Source organism: Scardinius erythrophthalmus (assembly GCF_964197995.2).
Source record: "Scardinius erythrophthalmus genome assembly, chromosome: 17".
Lineage (NCBI taxonomy): Eukaryota > Metazoa > Chordata > Actinopteri > Cypriniformes > Leuciscidae > Scardinius > Scardinius erythrophthalmus.
Genome location: NC_138237.1, coordinates 10697980 through 10719637, shown reverse-complemented (window position 1 = coordinate 10719637; position 21658 = coordinate 10697980). Strand labels below are relative to the sequence as shown.

General features: G+C 38.7%; 1 protein-coding gene across 5 annotated transcripts in view; it reads left to right on the top strand.

The window, feature by feature from the left end:
- The window catches only part of arhgap24 (Rho GTPase activating protein 24), a 117099-nt gene extending 96575 nt beyond the window's left edge, over positions 1-20524 (top strand). For 4 of the 5 annotated variants that reach the window (XM_081390738.1, XM_081390742.1, XM_081390741.1 and 1 more), the window contains 7 exons: positions 7355-7477; positions 13115-13322; positions 14993-15125; positions 16417-16490; positions 17333-17454; positions 17540-18614; positions 18929-20524. In XM_081390738.1, coding sequence (XP_081246864.1) covers positions 7355-7477; positions 13115-13322; positions 14993-15125; positions 16417-16490; positions 17333-17454; positions 17540-18614; positions 18929-19172 — 1979 coding nt within the window. In that variant the 3' untranslated portion in view covers positions 19173-20524. Of the gene's footprint in view, positions 1-270; positions 407-7354; positions 7478-13114; positions 13323-14992; positions 15126-16416; positions 16491-17332; positions 17455-17539; positions 18615-18928 lie in introns of those variants that run through there. The other variant, XM_081390740.1, reaches the window with a different exon arrangement.
- The last annotated feature ends 1134 nt before the right edge of the window (positions 20525-21658 follow it).

Genomic DNA, 21658 nt, shown 5'->3' with positions numbered 1-21658 from the left:
CAGTAACTTACTGACTAAACATGAACATGGGGTAAGTTATCAAATTGTGAATGTGCCATTAAACATCATATCAGCTTTTCAGCAAAGTGTAGACTATGACAAATGTGAAAGCAAACTATGATATCAAGAAAATGATGAACAAAATATAACCAAGTAGCTCAACTCAAATATCAGTCTGTATGACGTCACGCAGCTGTAAACGCCAAACAAACAGCGTAGTGGCAGCGAGCGCGTGAGGGGAGGGACTGACAGCGCTGGTAATCCTATTGTGTCTCGCGCTGCCGGTGCGCGAGGTGCTGGTGTGTGGAGCAGTGCGCGCGGCCGTTTGGAACATAAATGGGAATTATTTCTGCAGTGCTTTGAGTCCATACGTATGTAACAACTACCCGCACCTGGAAGCCTAAGGGTTAGTATGCATACTGGGGCGTTAGTTTATAGTTTTGGCTTGTGTGGTGGTTTCATTTTGAAGCGCGCAAAATCCTGGACTCTGTAAATGTTGCGTGTGTGATTTTACAGAGAGTGTAAACAAGACTGGATTTATGTACTGAAATCGCAAATGTGGCCATTTGAATGTTAAATATACACAAGGGGGAATCTAATAGAACGTGTTTGTTCTTGCGTTTAAAAAATAGACGTAACGCAAGCCTCTCGAGACGCGTTTTAAAAGTTGAACTATTTTTAACACTCTACCGCATGTTGCATGCATTACGAAAGTAATGTTAAACAAATTGATTTTTTTTTTAGAATGGAATTGACCTCATTTCTAAAATAAAACAAGTCATATGTGTATATCAGTTTAACAATATTTCACTGTGAAATGTATGAATCGCCTCATTATTTATGACGAAAATGACATTCCAATAATTACTTTTGTTTAGGTTTTAATTAAAAAGTTAGTTCCTTTTTGTTATTAGTTTGTATATTGGAATTTTGCATTATGTTAAGTTATATGACACTTGTGTTATTTAGTTCATATTTACTGTAGTAAAGTTGTGTCATGTGGTGATGGTGTTTTTGTGGGTAACACTGTGATCTATTTTTATAGTATTATTGACCACAGTTGCTGAAAGCACCAATTTGGTGAACTTGAAGTTTGGTTTACCACATGTGTGTTATTATAAGCTCAATTTACAGTAAGAAATGGATTTTATTAGCTCAGATAGGCTTGTATATTAACATTGCATGATGCATTGACATATACCGTTAATAACTGTGAAATATTGAGCAAACTAATTATCTAAATAATTCAATGGTTGGTCATTAATAGTGAGTACTCATTGCATCCACTGTGCAATAGAGGGTTAAAATGTGAAACTATCGTAAAAATGCAAATCTTGTCTGCTCGTCTGATTCATATATACATACATCAACCATTAAAAGTAATCACATATGCAATGCAAGAATGCATCCTGAGACTTTAGATTATAAGGGCGCTGTTATGTCTCTAGATGTATTATGACATTATCTTGACAGATGTTAAAACTGAAGCATTTTTGTTTGTCTTTCTGGGATGTTTAAGGGTTTTGCGCATGTGATGGATTGTTTCATATGTGAGAATTCCATAGGAGCAGCGTATGCAGATAAACATACAGAGCACAAGAGGAACGTGTGTCTACAGATCATTCTTATGTTGTTTATTACACACACACATCATGCACTGATGGTCCATGCCTATACATTACACTATGTAAACCATCTCTCTAGTACTTAAACACACTGTCAAATAGCTCTCTATATAAAAATATATTGCTTTATGTGGTGTATGTTTACTCAAGTGTTATGTCCTTGTATGAATTCCCAGTTAATGGTGCCAATAAACATCATAACCTTGGCATTTGCATATTAGTTGGTGGCATTATATATCCAAAAAGAACTTAGTCTATATCCTCAAAATGATGTGCTTTGCAAGTATAACTCATTCTATAATTAATTTCTCAACTGCATAAGTGCTTTTCGATGTGTAAGCAATGCTTCTGGAAAAACAAGCACACCAAAAAGTATGCAATGATGCATTTCAGAGGCATAATGATGTTATTTTAAATGTAATTAGCTCTCCCATTTGCATATTAGCCTTATTTATTGAAGATCGCTGGAGTAGATCTGTCAGCGATGACATCGTGCTTGGCACATTATGGTTTGCTAACTGGCTCAGCCGTGCCCTGGTCATGAAGATGGGTGATTGTTGAACGCTCAGCGGGCACAAAGGGCTCTCGTTAGCCTCCTGAGTGTGTGAACTGGCACCGGGATCAATGGCAACGGGCTTGTGAAAAGCTGGTTCATTATGAACCCTTGAGAACTTGTCACTCACCCGCTGCGAAGTAGAGAGGAGCCGAAAGATGGACGGCGATCTCAGATCTTTAAAGCTACTGTTTACAAAGGGGTGCTGATCCTAGAACAGCTTTATGGGTCGCCTCTATGGATCTATACTCATGGGAAATGTCTAGTTTAAAGAGGCACATTAAGGTTAATGTACAGCCAGGTGATGGAGGGGAGGGGAGAGAGCGTATGGGTCATAGATCGTTGAGTTCATTTGGAGAGGAAGGTAATCTATTAGAGTATCTGTCGGTAGTAAGTGTGGGGTCATGGGTCTCTGGAGTGAACTGAAGGGCTGATTAGAGCTGGTAAAATGGTTGAAGAAAGAATCATGGGTTAGTTGAAGCAGTAGCTATGTTTCCATCCACACGTTTTTATCCGAATCGAGTGATATCGAATGAAAAATGCCTTATGGAAACAGTCAAATTCGATTGAATTTCATGAATATCGACTCAAATGAAATACGGTCGGTCTCATCGGATTTTATCTTGATCGATATACGGCTTATGCGATAAACGCTTAGATAGATGGCGTGATCCATTTTGTCTAGCAAAACTTTGTTCGCAAATGTATGCTTGAATGTTGTGCGATTCAGTGCGAAAATGAAATGGAAACACCTTAAAATGTCTCAAATCAATTCGATATACCAATTTGATCGCAAAACAGCATGCGACGTCATTACGCACAGGTTTTTATTCGCTTTAAAGCCGTTGGATGGAAACACACATTCACCAGCTTTATTCGCATGAGCTTTTTTACCGAACTTCAGATAATTCGATTGACAAGTGGATGGAAACATAGCTAGTGTTGATGTTTGTTATAAGAAAGTGCAGTATAGTTAGGCTGGTGGTATTTGTTTTCATGCCATTGTTCGGTACATTGGTTCCATTTAAGACGCTGTTCTAGATTAGAGAGTCGTAGTTTTTGAATGGCTTCCAGCCCTTCCCAATCCCTTGTGTGTTTTTTTTGGCTGTACTGCTCATTGTACCTGTACCATTTTTTTCATTGTTTAGCAATTAAATGCATTTTAATCCATGCAGTGAAAGTGAATGGGGATGAATTCCAAAAATATCAACAAAAGCACTATAAAAATAGTTCAGACTAGCTTTTTGGTGTAATTCATAAGCCATATAATTATGAACTACTGGGGTCAGTAAAATTTGTTGTTTTAAATAAATAAGGCCTAATACTATTATTGAGCAAGAATGCATTAAATGTATAATGTCTTCTATTTCAAATACATTCTGTTATTTTGAACTTTCTGAACATCAAAGAATCCTGGAAAACATTGATAATAGTAAGAAATGTTTCTTGTTTACCAAATCAGCATATCAGAATAATTTCTGAAGGATCATGTGACACTGAAGACTGGAGTAATGATGCTGAAAATTCAGCTTTGCATCACAGGAATAAGTGTGATGCAATACTAAAATGGAAAACAGTAATTTTTAAATTGTAATATTAGCCTTTCAAAGGCCTTGATGAGCGTAACAGACTTCCTTCAAAAACATTTAAAAAAATCTTGCCCAAAATGTTTAACGGTAGTGTATGTCTTTTAACCTGTGATACCAATTGGAGCTAAAATTCAGGTCTTTATTTCTCATGCCCTCTCTATTCTCTAACCATTGAATTGGAGAAATTGACCTATTTTCAAATGTCCAATGGTTTTAATGAACCAATTGTGAAGTGTGAAATGTAATTTCAGATCCCTCTCTGTTGCAGTGACTGCTCACCAGTGTCTGTCCTTTCATTTCTAGATCTTTGGCCTCAGTGATAAAGCAGCCATGCATTGCAGCTGAGAGGATTGAGCTGGCTAGCACTTCTATCCATTCGTTCTCTCTTGGATGAAACAGGTGTCGTGTTAATTGGGGAAGAGGCCTTGTTTACTGCTAGATATACTCATTTACGATTCATTTAGCCTCCTCTTGGTCCTCAGACGGTCTGTTCAGGCCTCTTGTGTGAGTGTGCATGTGTTATATGTGCTCAAGTGGTAGGAAGATGAGACCGCAGCAGATGGTGTGTAAACTGTGTTCTAGCCGGACCCCTGTCGAGTCTGCCCTTTGTTGCGCGCATGCATTCCTATGTGAGCGGGTCGGTGCATATGCCATGACACTTTAGTCTTGGCTTAGGTTGCCGTTATCTTACTCTCCATTCATCTGCGGCCTCAGGCGGTGGGCTGCTGCTCAGCATTCCAGCTTTTGTCTCCTTCATTTCCATTTGTAAAACAGGTGTGGATGCCGAAACACCAGAGCAAGTTTACCTAATGTAAATGAGATGGGTTGTGCTGACTTTTAAGATTTTTCTTTGAATGGTTTTGTGTTGTTTTAGTAAACAAAAATGAAACTTAAAGGAACACTCCACCGTTTTTTGAAATAGGGCTTATTCACCTTCTTTCCTACATTTAGATATGTGGGCAAATGCATTTTTGTCTCAGTGCATGCATTGTTTTAGTTTGACAGGGTCGGCACTAGCTTAGCTTAGCATAATGAATGGAATCCTTTGTTGCCAGCTAGCATGTCCTGAGTAAAAGTGATATAAAAAATTTAAAAAACCCACCTAATTACTTCTTGTGGCCTGCGTATTCACAACGAGTACAAATAGTGATGCAGATTAACACTAGGCGATTTCCAAGGCAGATATTGACTTAGGACTATATTAGGGGAAGCAAAGGCGAAGCACTGCTACTTGGGCGCAGAGATATCACGCCCAAGTAGCAGTGCTTCGCTTGTGCTTCCCCCTAATATAGTCCTTAATATATAAGTCAATATCTGCCCAGGAAATCGCCTAGTGTTAATCTGCATCACTATTTGTACTTGTTGTGAATACGCAGGCCACAAGAAGTAATTAGCTGGGGTTTTTTAATTTTTTATATCACTTTTACTCAGGACATGCTAGCTGGCAACAAAGGATTCCATTCATTATGCTAAGCTAAGCTAGCGCCGACCCTGTCAAACTAAAACAATGCATGGTCTGAGACAAAAATACATTTGCCCACCTATCTAAATGTAGGAAAGAAAGTGAAAAAGCCCTATTTCAAAAATCCTTTAATAGGTGACATGGTAGGTAAAACTACTATGTCATAATGAAAGTCATTTACAAGTTTTTAAAGGTAGTGACAAAAGGTCCAAAATGTTGCAAAATTGCCATGAAAAAGTAATACTGTATGTGGCAATTTTGGTGCAATAAAATTTGACTAAACTATAAAATGGCCTGACCATGCTTGTTTCTTCTGAAAACTGTTTGCTTAAATGTTTTTTTGGTCAAATACTCCATTGCCATGTCACTTAGGTAAATCTTTAAGATAAAGATAAAATAGGCAGAGATTGTAAATTTAACCCCCTGTTTGGTTACCCAAATGAATTAAGGCAGTCGTTTTACATACATAAAACTAATGCAAATATGACAAGCAAAAACAAATCTGACAAAAATAGGCCACAACACTCTCGGTTGTAGCACGAAAGCTATTTCCGAAGAATCAATCGCTCCGTTTCCGGGGGTGCTGTGCAGAAGTCAATGGAATCACTGCTGTCATTGTTCCTTCTGTGATTTCCATCTGCTTTTCTTCTCGACAGTCTATAAATACATTTTTAATGATCGCCAAACTGATCTTGTTGCAGATGAAAATCGATAATCAAGACAGCGGCGACTCCCCGGAGAGCTACACAAATGTATACAATGAATAATTTAGTCTTTCACTCAAATCATATCTCCATTAACTCTTAAAAATCTCCCTCAGCACACGGATCGGACATGTCAGACATGCTTTTAAAGACTGGTAATCATCTCTCTCCATATGGATGAGGGACAAAACAAGATGGATCCGGTATTGATCAGATTTTCTCTTGCTTTTTCTTTCTGTGAATCTATCTATCTTATCTGTCTTATCTATCTATCTATCTATCTATCTATCTATCTATCTATCTATCTATCTATCTATCTATCTATCTATCTATCTATCTATCTATCTATCTATCTATCTATCTATCTATCTATCTAAAATTGATTCAAGTCAAGTCACATTTATTTTTATAGCGCTTTTTACAATACAGATTGTTTCAAAGCAGCTTTACAGAGATAACGGGAAAATAATGCAAAAAAGTTTGTTTCCAAAATAGCGTCACAGTCCAGCTTACTGTAAGTTAGTTCAGTGATGTTTCATTTTTGTTGTAAAAAAGTTATTAATTTAGTCGCTCTGGAGAAAACCGTGATGTCATCGTCCAGCTCTGTTCAGTTCTCATATAATAGTGTCAATGCAGGCAGATCAATATTATTGTTGAATATTAAATTAAATGTTAAATTTAATGTCCCCAACTTAGCAAGCCAAGCCAATGGCAACAAAGGTGAAAAAGGCGACAGTGGCAAGGAACCAAAACTCCATCAGCTGGCAGAATGGAGAAAAAAGTGATGCTTTGTTAAATTAAGTCTATTGTTAAGACTATTTTTTTTTTTTTTGCTGCTGCTGCTGTAATATAGAAATGTAGCAGTTTTAACCTAAAGTAAAAAGTATTTTTTTTTGTACACTTTTTCTATCAAAGTTGTCATTTTAATTCCTCAAACGGCCCATGCATGCTGTTCTCAAAAACAAGACAGACACTTCATTCCCCAGCAGACTAAACATGTGACATCACCTCACATCCACCGTGACAAACCCGTGCTCAAAGGTCTCTGTCTCAGCTCCCTTTCACAGATGTCAACACACCTGTACATTTGTAAATAACGGCTTTGAGTCAGGGGTTAATGACAGATCACAGAAGTGTCAGTGAGGTTTAGTACACAAAGGCATGTTCATGTCATCTTTCATGACGGAGACCTAATTGGTTGTTGTCGTGGTTTGTTGAAAGGAAAGTTTTGGGGGCTGAATGTGAAGGAAGCGAATGAGATTTACCTCGCTCTTGCAATTGAAATTGTGTATATGAATGATTTTTGCTAAATTTTAAGATTTCATGTCAAATTGTATTTTATTTTTTATTTAAATGTGGAAAAAATGTTAACATCTCAAATCAACAAACATCTGACCATTATTTCAATTTTCTCTCTTTAGGGGGCGACAGGGAGCGAATGACATCCAACCATGAGACGTACCTTCTTATGGCCAGCACACAGAATGACATGGAGGATTGGGTGAAGACCATCCGCAGGGTGATATGGGCTCCGTTTGGAGGAGGTGAGCTTCTGCAACCAGTTTGTCAGAATAAATCAGCGTTGGTTAATGGCTATGAACAGGCTGGTCACAGTTTAACTTTGCTTTACTTACACAGCTCAGCTTTGCTATATATTATACTACTTTATCCCCTGGTTTCACAGACAAGGCTTAAGTCTAGTCCCAGACTAAAATGCATGTTTGAGCTGTTTTAACTGAAAGCAACTTGCACTGATATATCTTAAAAGATGTCAGTGCCATGGTTTTGTCTCAAGATTCACACAGTAATGTTTTTTTCTAAGGCATGTTTATAAAAGCTACTTAAATGCTCTAATTGAACTAAGGCATAGTATAATAAAAGGGCTAAAAAAAAAGGCCTAATATAATATAAGGTCTAAAATATGCAAATGAAGCCCCAGTAGAATCATCCAACAACAACAACATTTATTTATAAAGCACATTTAAACACAATATAGATTGATCCAAAGTGCTGTACATAGTACAAAGCAGGTCTACACTATCAAAAATCAAAAAAATAAATAAACCGAGCAACATGCAACATTGAATCAGCGTTATGAACAAATCACTTGAGTGAATGAATCAATGACTTACTCATTTATTTGTTTGTTTGATTGTCTATTTAAAGTTATACAAGGTTTGCTTTAGATAAAATTAAATTTTTGCATTGCATTTTTTGCTATTTTCATGACAACTTTCAATATTGTAATGCAAAACAAATATTCAGAAATATGTTTTTTTTTTTTTTTTTTTTTTGCTTTAATACGTAAATGTAGCAGTCTTTTAAAGAACCTAAATTAAAATGTCCTCATTCATTAATTTTGACTTTTATCCTATTTTAATTCTGTCAGTGTCTAAAATTCTATTGAACTTTTTTAAATGATTACGTTTTAGCAATGGTTTGGACTAGAAACAATTATATCATTAGAAGCTTAATAGTTTTCTGTAGTTTTTACTCAAGTTGTATCTCTGGGTCAAAGTTGGAACAGGTTGCATATATTTAAAGACTCAATATAGATTTCATTTATACAAAAAAATGCCATTAGGCCTTTGAGATAGTTGTCAGTTTAATTGACTCTCGATGTGAGTGCTGTTGGGTTATCCATGTCTCTCTATGAGCGTGGTAACGAGTGATCTTGTTCGTTGCTGTGTGGGTGTGTTTAAATGTGTGCTATTTTTTTCAATCTCACATACAGCATCAACATCATTAGACTGCCCACTTTCCAATTTCGGCTTAAAAGGTTTGTTCACCAGCCTGAAAGAATGGCTCATACGTCTGAATGATCCCACTCTGTGTGGGCAGAAATGTGACCCGGCCTCAGGGTTGAGGGTACCAAGCCAGACTGACCAGACAGACTGCATACTGACAGCATTGAACTTGGAGAGGCATGTTGTGGATTTGTTGTGGAACTTGTCCTACATGATATCCTACATTTTTCGCATTAAAAAAAACAGTGTTTCATACATCATTTGTTTAATTACGCAAAAGTTCAGTTATTTGTGATACCTGGGGCCAGCACAGTGCTTTTGTGTTTTTGTGACCGTTTTGTAATCTCTTTAATCTCCCAGTTTGTTTTAATCTATATTTCTATGTGAACTCAATTGGTTCACTGGACTTTGACAAATGGAGACTTTGTTACGATTTTGGTGGCATTTCTGTGTACAGAGCCATTCAAATCTCATAGCCAAAATAATTAAGATTCCTTAGGAATGCATTTAGTGTTTACATTTGTAGTTGTGAAAGTGACATTCCCTCCCAAAGTCAGTTGATTTACCTGATAGGTCAAAGGTCACTGAGTCAAACAGTGTGCAATATCCCACTGTAGGGGTTCTGTGGGGTTTCACGACCACCCAGTTGCAGTGCGTGTGTTCTAGTCTCCTCTCCTTGACCTTTGACATCTCCGTCTCAGATTTGATTTGAGCATGTGTGTGCAGCTGCAACAAGTTGATTATTCATTAGATCGCAGTCGTTGTTTATAATCATTATCAGATGCAATTAGATTTTGACTTGTTAAATGTTATTTGGCTTTTGCAGTGTGATTACCCTTCTGTCAAAGACTTATCAGCTTTCCGAAGTGACATTTAAGTGTATTTGTAGTTAATGGAGTATTGACTCTCTGAGGATGACGCTTCCAGTGGGATTCAAGAGGGATCACATGCTAGTTAAAAGTTTACTTTGACTAAACAAGGAACTTTGCCAACCTACTTGTGACCTATTAGTCCCATAATGCAAGATGTATAAATTACAAAAATGCCAAACTATCACCTTATCAGAACATCCAGTGTCAAGTGTCATAATAAAGGTTAAAGTCCCCCTGTAGTCAATAATGTTATCCCTTTAGAACTAATCTTTGATCACCAAAATGACATATTTAAAAGTTTGTTCCTTGAAAAAAAATTCTTCATGCTTTAAAATAGCTTGAATGTAACACTACACCCTTGCCACATTTAGTGTATGCGGTTCTATAAATATGCAAATTAGCCCCGCTTCCACTCACTCACTCACACCAGCTCAGTGATCCACTCGCTGACGTGATTGGTTACAAGGTAGTTTGTGACGTCAGAAACACCAGCGATTTCATACTGTGTTTTTGAGACTATCTGCAGTTTTAAGGAGAAAAAGACTCGTGTGTGTCAATGGTGTTGACTTATGAATTTACACATGGTTTGTCTTAAAGCATATTAAAAACATCACAAAGACATATACACAACATTAAAAACTTGATTTTCAACACAGGGGGACTTTAATTTTGTAGTAAGGTTTGTAAATCAGAACTTTAAGACGATGAGATTTTGTTGTGGGCGGAGCTACCCAGCATGATGTGATATAAATAGAAAACATTATTGGTAAATGTTGCGACTGGTTAGAACTAAAACTAATACAGCTGAAATAAAATATTACAAATATTAGAATGTGAAGAAGCTACAGTATGTATGAATATTAAAATAACCTTATAACAAAAGGCAATAGCACATAAGAATACTAAAAGTTCAAATAAAATGAAAAGGAAAGTCATTATTTTCTCATGATCTCCTCCTATCATTTTACATTAAAGATGAATTTGTTAAAATAAAAACATCTAGAGCTCATTTAAATGCTCATTTTACTGTACTCGTTATAGTGTTTGAGATGTTAATCCTGCCCTAAAGGCTTAGACAGAGAATGTTTTTATTCTTCATTCAGGAAGATCAAAGAAACAATCTGTCTGTGTTTAATCTTTTCCGCCAATGAACTGGAAGACCTTCTAGGCTGAGTGTGATTTGCCCACAGCCATTGTGGAGCTTTGTGCGGAGCACCGTTGTTCAAACGTCTACCAAAAAACACGGCGGTGTGAACAGCAGGAATGAGGGCAGAAGGCTGGGAACAGCCACAACAGACGATTACACAGCTAAGAGCTTAGCAACTTTTTTTTTTAAACACTAACCTATAAGGGGTGGAGTGGAGGGGGGTTGTTTTGGCCCTGTCGTACCCGAGTACAGGTCAGGTCTGAGCTTTGGATGGATGGAGCGGTTCGTCTCCTCCCCTTTGAATCCAAACCTCCTTAAAGGAGGGAAAGCACTCTACTTCCAGACATACAGGAGAAGGGAACCATTAAAATACAAGGAATGGCCTTAGGGCAATCTGACCAATCTGTGGACGAAAAGGAGACAAGATGAGACGAAGAGAGGGGATGAGAGGAGTGGAAGGGAGACCAAAGAAACTGCAAGAGAAGAGCTCAAAGGGTGTGAAACCGTAACGAGGGATAAAAAGAGATGAGAAAAGACCATCAAAAAAAAAGAAGAGACATCCTCAAAGGTATGAGATGAGACATGAAGACCTAAAAGGTGCAAGAGCGTAATGAGAGGAGAAGATAGTTTGCAGGGAGAGCCGGTCTGCCAGCTGCTCATATTTGATCTTCTGTAGGATAAGAGTCGCAGAGCAGCACAAAGAGCCTTGTGTGTGCGGATACATGAGGTCAGCAGAAAAGCCCTGGACAGCTTGAAGATGGCATGAAGTTAAGTGTGTGTGTTTGTACAGTGCTGATAATTGCCTACTGCTATTGCGAAGTCAAAGTCAACATGACAAAAGACAACTTAACTCAAATGTGATATTAAAGCGCTGAGCCGAGGATTCACAAACAGAGTGCTTACAGGAGATCCAGTCATGAGAAACCAAGGTGAAAGCCAGGAGAACTCACCGAAGGGAGAGAAAATCCATCAGGAGATTACCTTTGGCTGGAAGCACAAGTCTGATTCATCAAACTCTTTTCATGGGAAACTAGAAACTCGTGCAAGAGCTTCTGCATAAATCATTAAGAGTTGAAGCCAAGTGAATGTCTACATTCAGCTTATTTACTTTAGTTCCTACTGTGTTTTAGGCAGATCACTATCTCACACCTGTGTGGTCACCGTAATAACAGACATTGCTCGTCAAGAGATGCATCGTTGGAAATTTCTGTGTTTATTCATCCCGAAAGGATCTATGTAGTAAAAGGAACTATACATAGTCCTTTTTCTGTCAGCATTTTGAGTTCCAGTTGCGGTCCAAGTGTGGATATTCTCAGAGTTACAATGTTCCCAAAACTTTTTCCCAAGATTTCGGTTGAAGGAGACTCTAAAAGTACTAGCCGGGACTTAACGTTTTGGATGATATTCTTGTGCCGTTGTGTTTTTGTACGGATATAGTGTGACTGCAGGCCACATCGGACTTATTGTTGAAGATGCTCGGGGGAAGACAGTTCGGATGCACTTTCTTGCATCCTTTATTTTACTATAGTTTCATGCACAGAAGCGTCTTCCGTAAAATTAAAAGTTGCGTCAGCTTCAAACATGGTGAGTCAGACATTCTTTTCAATGTGAAAAAGCAAAGAAAATGTGAAACATTGTTTCCTCCATCAGCTCAGTCAGGAAAGGGCAGTAAATCCCTTCCTGTCTTCTAGGTTTAGTTGAATTTGTACCATCTTGTACCCTCGTCTGAGTCCGGAGACCCGGAAAGCGCCACCGATCCAAAGCTTCCAGGAAGTCTGGCCTAATCCCGCTCATATGCATGCCACATGTGATTCACGCTTGTTTTCAGCCTGACTGATGCAGACAAAAGAACAGGACAGGAGAGGAAGTGTGCGATTTTCTTCTCAGAGGGCATGACATGAAAGAATAGCTTAAATCAGGCTTCTTTAGCAGCTCTCTCCTCACTGTTATGGGGCTTTTTTGTCTCTGATAAAGGAGAACAGGGATCAATCTATATTTCCACTTGAGCTAAAACTCATTTTTAGCGCTCTAAAAGATCTGTCAAATAGCCCAAGACTTATTTTCCATAATAATATTACAATAGCACTCTAACTGAAAATTTTCACATTTAATTTAGGCCTGTAAATTCAAAGCATTATTAAGGAAAAATAAATAAAGATTCAAAATAATTAAATTTATATATATATAAAAAAAAAACTGCTGAGCAAATATTGATTTATGAAAATCATTTGATTAATGTGCATATGTAAATAATTTGATATATTATATATATTTGATACATATATATAGTATATGTATTAACAAAGAAAAAAAAATCAGCAGGGGTGTGTCAAGGTTATTGTGTAAAATCAGCAGAAGTTTCCTATATGTTAGCTTGTGTTTCTGAATTTTCCTTTATGTTGGCTTGTGTTTCAGGAATCTTTGGTCAGAAGTTGGAAGAGACAGTTCGATATGAACGACGTTATGGCAACAAAATGGCTCCCATGCTGGTGGAGCAGTGCGTGGACTTCATCCGCTGCTGGGGTCTACGAGAGGAAGGGCTCTTCCGTCTGCCTGGACAAGCCAACCTCGTGAAAGAGCTTCAGGATGCTTTCGACTGTGGAGAGAAGCCGTCTTTCGACTGGTACTTGCTCTAAATACACTTATAGTCTCTGTATGAATTATTTCAAAAGGTGGTTTTCACAACGATGCCATAAAGAACCAATTTTGGTCCCCCAAAGAACCTTTCAGTGATCAGTTCTTAAAAGACGTAGACTTATTTTACTTGGTATGAAGAGCATTTTGAAAGTCTAAAGAATCTTTTTCCACTATGAAGAATTTTTTGTGCAAAATTAAGGTTCCCAAAAGGGTTTTTTGCAGCAATGCCATAGAAGAAAATTTTTTAAACATTCAGATATGCTTTGGATAAGCATATCTGCTAAATGCATACTGTACATGGTGACCTGCAACATCTTGCTCTTTTCAAATACCATAGCATTAAAATAATGCTTGAACTGAGTCCTAATTAAATGCATTACGAAAGATTTTAGTTTACTCTGGCTCCAGTGACAAATCAAAGTGAAAAGACGCAGTTGACAGCTCTGTTTAGAGCCTATGAAGCTTGTTCGACATACTTTCACTTCATAACAAAACCCATTAGTGTGCCATCTTTTTGCTTTTTGCTTGATCAAATTGATGTGCTTTCTTCTCAGATGTCTGCCATTACAATTAAGCAGAACCTAAATCTGAAATATTTATCCACACATTTGCATTTATGAATTAGCAAGACAAAATCTTCCTTTTTAACAACACCAGGTTTTATTTAGTCTTTTTTCTCCCTTTATATGTCGTTCCCCAAATCACCTATTTTCCATTTAGTATAGATGTTTATCCAGTATTGGACTGAAAGTGCAGTATTTTGTCCATTTTAATGGAATCTCTCCTCATTACATTACATTAAAATGTAGACGTGGACACTTTCTCTTTCGGGAGGAGCTTTCTCTGTACTTCCATGATACCAAACGCTGCAGATAACACCAGCAGCTGTTTTCCAGTTGATTTACAGTCTGTGATTTTAGCGATGGCTGTCAGAGCTCCACACAGGAGGAGACACCAGGAAAAGCACACTGCATATTTAACACCGTTCGTATTTAGATCTCGTTGATGTCTGAAGCAAAGGTGATAATTATAAAGGGTCATTGCTCAGAAAATACATTTGGCGGTTACATTATACATGTGCCAGCTATTCCTGTACAGCCCACCCAGGAAGTGACAATAAATCCAGCATGTTACGGCGTCACCACAAGCCCAAGTCCTCTACGGGGCTGTTATAGGGCTGATCAGTGACAGGCTAGTACTTGCTTTGATTTAGTACCAGCTTCCTGTTACTCATCATTAGATACACTGGGATACCGACACAGGGATGTCCACATGGCCCACAATCTCTCTATAGGGTGTGTTCACACTAGTTCAGGTCTCTTGGTTCTTTTGGTCCGGGCCAAAAAAAGAACATTATACATTTAGTCGTGGTTCGCTTGGCGTTCGCACTGTCATTTTTAACACCGAACCTAAAGATACAAAACAAAACAAGTTCATTTGTAAGCGAACCGAGACCCACATTTTCATGGGTCTGGAAGAACCACACTATTAGAGCAATTGCACCAAAGTTTGTTTTAATCAAAGTGTGAACACATCCTTAAAGTGTCCTATACTGTTTTACATGCTTTATCTCTTCTGTAATGTTTAAAACACTGGATGCTTCTAGCTTTTCATTGGTCACTTTAACATTAATACACTTTCCATCTTTCTCTGCAGTAACACAGACGTTCACACCGTGGCATCCTTGTTGAAGCTGTACTTGAGAGAGCTGCCTGAGCCGGTCATCCCGTTCTGTAAATATGAAGAGTTTCTGGCCTGCACCAAACTCCTCAGCAAAGACCAGGATGAAGTGAGTCGCCTCATAACACATTTAATAAAAAAATTAAGGCATGAATGGTTGACCATCACATTGCAAGCATGCGACTGTCATGAGTGTCATTAATGATGCAGGTTGCCAGATACTATATACGCTATGTTTTTTAAAGGTGGTATCAGTGATTTCAGGCCCAAAAATATTTTTATCACATTCATCTAATCTTTCCTAACGATCCGCTAGCTGCCCGCCCCATAAGCATGCCGTCAAAAAAACGCGTCTCTGTAGGCAGCCTAGGCTCTGAGATCTGCACACAAAAACAAATGGTTTAACCAAACACTCAAAACCAAAACAAATAGTGTTCCAACCAATCACCGACAGGGGGAGGGTGTTGTGAGGTTTTGTGCTCGTGCACGGCTGCACGCGAAGTCAGAGCTGAAGAAAAAGCTGGCTCAAAACCTCACAACACCCTCCCCCTGTCGGTGATTGGTTGGTTTAACAGACTGAATAAAAGTAAAGGATGTTATCTTTTTCATAATGCGTCTACTGTAGACTCAAGGATTTGGTTCCCACCAGCAGGCTGAGAGAATGGCATATGACTCATCACATTATTCTCCTGCAGTCGTCTTTCATCTTGCATTTATCCATTCCTTATTTTCGCTGAGCCCGAAGAAGAACGGGTCGACCCTGAGGAACGGAAACAGCCTCATTCTGACTTTAATGTTCAACTTTTACCTTGCATAAATCACCAGTGTGTCCAGCCAGAGGCTTTTCAGGATAGAATCAAAGTGCACAATGGGGTTTTGCAAGACTGAATTTAATTTACTGGCCCAAGGTTTTGAACGAGATTCGTACCTGTGAGAATCCCTCGAGTACGGTACACACAAAGAATCGTGGTACGATGTCAAATGAAGCTGAAGGCTGTACTGGATCCATTTGTTTTTGAGAAATAGCTTTCTCATGTGGTGCAACAAAGTCATTTTCCTCAGAGAGAGCCTGCAGGGAAAAGACATATCAACCATGATAAAAACAGATCTGGGATGGAGTGCATCATTAAATCTAGACAGTCATCAATTGTTAAACTCATTGACCCATGGCTAGACGAATAGCATAGTTATAACAAAATAAATTGCAATATGAATATTTAAAGTCAATTAGGAAGAGTTTTAAAAGCAATTGGATAGGTTAAAATGTATTTTGATTTAGTAAGTCTTTAAATTATGTATATTAGTCCAGTTCATTTTAAATTGAATTACAGAAGTCGGTTCAAACAAATGCATATATTTCCTTTTTATATATATCTTTTTTTTTCTTTTTTTTTATACAGGGAATGAAGGAATTAAGAGGGCAAGTAGAAGGTCTACCTCTGGTGAACTACAATCTGCTTAAATACATATGCAAGTAAGTGATTTGATTTATTTTATTCCTTTGTGGCTCCTCACATTATGCATTAATGTTGTGAATTTTTCAGGTTACATGATTCTGCAGGTTACACTATAATGCCTTATATGGCTATATGGCAACATTAACTCACTCAACGGCAAAAAAATAAAGGAGCAACAGCACTCTTGCTTGTTATATATTATATTATATTTTAAGGAGCCCTATGACATGCTTAAAAAAATAAAATATACATACACATATATAAATCTGACCACATATTAAGAATGTGTTCCCTCTTTTTAGTAAATCATGGCCACAAATTAAGAATTAATTCCTGCAATTTGTTAATTTGTTCCCTCTTTTTAGTAAATCATGGTCATGTTGTACAGTACAGTTTTGACTGACCTGAAACAAAGGAACAAATTATTACAATGTGGCCACGATTTAGTAAAATTAGGGAATGGATTATTAACTTGTGGACACAATGTATATATTTTTTCCACATCATGTGCTGGGTTCCGTATAAAATATGAAATATAATCTTTTTTTTGCCACAATCAAGTTCCATCCAATAAACCAACCAACAAATAAGTAAATATTACTACATGGCTATTTTATATTAAGTTAACCATGTGATAATGGCTCTTTTTAAATAGTGTAAAACATTTTTTTTTTTATATATGCCATGATATAAAATTTAGTCATACTGCTCACCACTTCATTTTCAGTTACTCTTACTTTTTTATGTATTTACATTTTTATTTATTTTTATTTATGTCCTATGTTACACATTTAGATTTGTACATTCAGTTGCAGAAATCTCAGTTGTAAAGTTAAGACCCTTCTTTCTTTGGATTTAGGTTTTTGGATGAAGTTCAGTCTTACTCAGGTGTGAATAAAATGAGCGTACAAAATCTGGCTACGGTCTTTGGGCCAAATATTCTGAGGCCAAAGATTGAGGACCCGGTGACTATAATGGAAGGTAGGTCTTTTTGTCCTTATCTCTCACTCCAGACAGCTCTAAATCGTGATTATTTTAGTGTTTGAGCAATCTGTCATGTGTTCAGGCACAGTACTGGTACAGCAGTTGATGGCCGTTCTGATTGGCCGGCATGATGTTCTTTTCCCTCCCGAAGAGGACCATACTTGCACCCTGGAACTGGTTAATAATAACAACAATGAGACACAGAAACGGCCTACAAATGGTCAGCTACAAAACAAAGAGAACAATAACACCAGTGGGGTGCGACAATGCACCTGGGACGCACCCGAGTCACCCACCCGGGCTCCTCTGGACAATGGCTCTCCCCGCTCGGGCAGCCCGCGTAACGGTTTCACCGGACAGCGATTCGAGGTGACCCGCAGTCCGCCACTGGCGGTAAAAAAGAACCCGGCTTTCAGCAAAGGCAGCGGGATTGTCACTAACGGATCGTTCAGCTCGTCGTCATCATCCTCATGTGACGCCAATCAGGAAAAGAGCCAGACTCTACCTACTATAGGCACCCTGCATGCCCGTCGGACAGGTGCGATAAAAGGCTCGGGCACTAAAATGGGGGTCCAGAATGGTGTCGTTCGAATGGGCATATCCAGCACTGACGTGACGATTGGGACTCTGAATGGGCGGAATGGACTCTGGGTGCCCAATGGTCACGTTACAATGCGTGAGGTTAAAAGTCGAGACGCCGAGCACCAGCAGAACCGCCTGTCCACATACGACAACGTCCACATCCATCAGCAGCAGACGACACAGCCCAGTCTGAGCAGCAGCTGTGAGGACAAACAGAGCGTGGATAGCGCCACATGGTCCACCTCGTCTTGCGAGATCTCCCTACCGGAAAACTCGACCTCCTGCCGCTCCTCTACGACCACGTGCCCAGAGCAGGACTTCTTTGGCAACAACTTCGAGGACCCTTTGTTGGACGGGCCAGTACAGGAGGACAACAGACTGGTGGCGGACGACAAGGAGCAGCGGACCAGTGTTGGAGGAGGCCGGGGAAGCAGAGGAACCAGCAGCAGCGACAACAGTGAAACGTTTGCCATCACAAATGGACCGATTAACCACAGTGCACTACACAGCCTGGTGGCCAGCCTCAAACAGGAAATGCTCAAGCAGAAGAATGAATACGAAGCCAGGGTCAAGAGGTGAGAGCCATGTTTAACCATAACTTTTTTCAAGAACTTTTTTGACTTAAAACTAATGGTACCAGGTATATATAAAATATAACTGATCTGATGTGATGTGTTTAGATGCAACATATTTGCATTCACTTGGATTTCTGGCAGAGATTAATGTCTAAATTCACGATGTTTGTTCTTTTTGGAGTTTAAAAAAAAGAAAAGAAAAACTGTGCTTCATGATAGAATGAACTTTCACCTAAATAAACCTTTTAGGTGTTCTATTAAACTATCACAGTACTAATAGTGTACTCACCCACCCTTTCCCATCCTCTCTGTAGTCTGGAGCATCGGAATCTAGAGTTGGAGACAGTGATGGCGAATCTACATGAAGAGCTGGACCAAGAGAAGAAGAAATACACCATGGTGGAGATCAAGCTGAGGAACGCCGAGCGAGCCAAGGACGATGCAGAAAAGAGAAACGAGATGTTGCAGAAAGAGATGGAGCAGTTCTTCTCCACCTTCGGAGACCTGACCGCAGACCCGCGACGGCCCGACAGAGCCAACACCATCTGGATCCAGTGAGTCTTTTCATCCACGCTGGTGTTGAGGACAGTCTATTATTAACATTTCACTGTGTGGGCTGTTCTCAGACAGAACGTGACTAAATCAGCCTTCACGGCATCTCCTCAGCCGCTGTCACCTGTCCGTTCGTTTCAAAGGTTTCGACGCGGCTGAGCGAAGCCCTTTGAGCCAAATTTTCAGAGCTGATTGCGGACCAGTTGTGGGATAGCTGTTGGATTGAATTCATAAAGAAAGATGATGGGATGATGCAGCTTAGCTAAGGTGAAAGATGTCATGATGAAACCTAAAGAAGGGGTTATGACAGAAAATGAGTGTCAAACAGAAAGAAGTGGATTCTGACTAAATAATGACAGAAAACCTTTGCTCTGAAAGCGAATGGTAAGATGAACTCTTGGCTGTAACAGTTGAATGTGAGAAAACGAATGAATTATGAGAACGAACAATGAGTCTTAGATGATGGGAAACTCCTGAAGGACGACAGAACCAGGAATGTCACTCGTATTTCTTCTTGTGATCCAACCAAACTTGTCCTTGAGCTGTCGTGTGTCCTCTTGTGTATATAAAGGCGAAACGATGTTAACAATTCCACGGTGAAAAACAAATGTCTGTATAAATGCAAATTAATGTTTAATGTACGTACTGATATTTAAACAGAATTCTCAATGTGTTACGTATACATTTTATATCAAGGCTTTTCCTTGCACTTACCGTAAGCATACGAGTTGCTGTTGTTTTCAGTATGGTACAAATATGAGATGTGGCAAACATTTTGAATATCGTTCAGTCTTTCCTGGTGCTTTTTTGCATAAATTTACCACTGCAAATAAATATTTTCTTCATCAGTATTAAAAATAAGAATTTAAGCATGAATCTAACAATTTAGAGAGATACAAAATGCAACTTGTGGCCAGAAAATAATATACTGTATATATATATACTTTGAATAAAGTCTCAGATAAATTGTAAGGGTTTTAATGTATTTTTATTGGGAAAAGACAAAAATACTGATGGAGAACATGCTTTTTTTGCAGTGCATCCCGATATGACCAAAATCAATTAAACAAGGAAACCTGTAAATACTGGGCAAAATACTGGGAAAACAGGGCAAACGCTCAGCCTGTCTTTGTCATTTGTGCCTGTCGCACATCATTTGCTTTCAGCGGTGCTAGACGAGAGGAAGTCTGTTAAAATGAAGACTAAAGACTTGACGATTCAAACCCGATGGGGTTTGTTCATCTCTCGGTCCATGTGTCTGTGCGTTTGCGGTCATTTGCCTTGTCACAGCTGTCCATGCTTCTACTGTAGCTTGATGCATTCAGTGAAATGCAATGAAATTAAATTATGTGACCTCATCTTAAATTGTCTAGTGTTATTGTATCAGTCGCTGGGGCCGACCACACATGAAATCCGTGGGTGGTCTGATGTGTACAACCACAAAATGAACATTATGAATCACTACAGCATACTCTCAAACAAATTCTGGCCATTGACTATGAAAAATCAATATCCCTTATAGTGAAAAATTGGGATTTGCTTTGAAATATCCAATTGTTATAATTCTTAAATGCGACATATGACGCAGAATGCATCAAAATCTTGAGGATATTGACCTGATCTTGTTGTTCTTACGCTGGGTGGGCTTTCATATTTTTTTGCTGTATTTGCTGGTGTTGATGTTCAGTTAGGCAGAACATTTCTTAGCGCAGTGTTGCAATCTCTCACTAAAAGATGCAAAAATAATTTCGGACATCATTTACTAAACCCAAAGAACTCAAAAGATGAACGAAAGCATCAAAAGTGTGTTCTATTTGGTTATATTCCAAGTCATTCTTTACCAACATCTTTTATTTCAGCTTTATTTAATTACCAAAAAAATATTTTTAATAATTATAGTTAATGATACATTGGTTGGAATGACAAGAGGTACTGTATGTGTGGAATTCAGGAACCCTTGTTATTAGCGACACCGGTGGCCAGAAAGTGAACTGCAGTAAGAAACTTATTGCTCGCGCTCGTGCAGACGTAACGTACAAGAGACTGAGCGTGTCAAGGCCCGCCACGGGTGAAGTTCTGTTACGTTCTTCGCTACTGGTAGGAAATACATTCGCAGCAAATAGGCCTACTTTTAACGAACATCCAGATGCAGTTCAACGCTACTGTGAGCAGATTTTCTGTCCAATCAAATGCTCTCTAGAATCTAAAGCGTCCCGCCCCCAATATTATAAATAGACGCTGAAGCTGCGGCTAAAATCGGTCACTTGTTCACACATTTACTATTTTCTACATGGTGAGCTAGTGCAATATATAAGGGATGGGGAACGATCAGACTATTCAGTAAATATGCTTTCCATTGGGGCGAATTACGCTATTGGCTGTTTTAAAAAAGGGGAGGAGCTGTTCGATATGTCTTCCTGTTTCAGTGTAATTTACATCAACACATTGAATAATCAAGGCACTTCAGTGGGCCATTAACTAATCCTTTAACT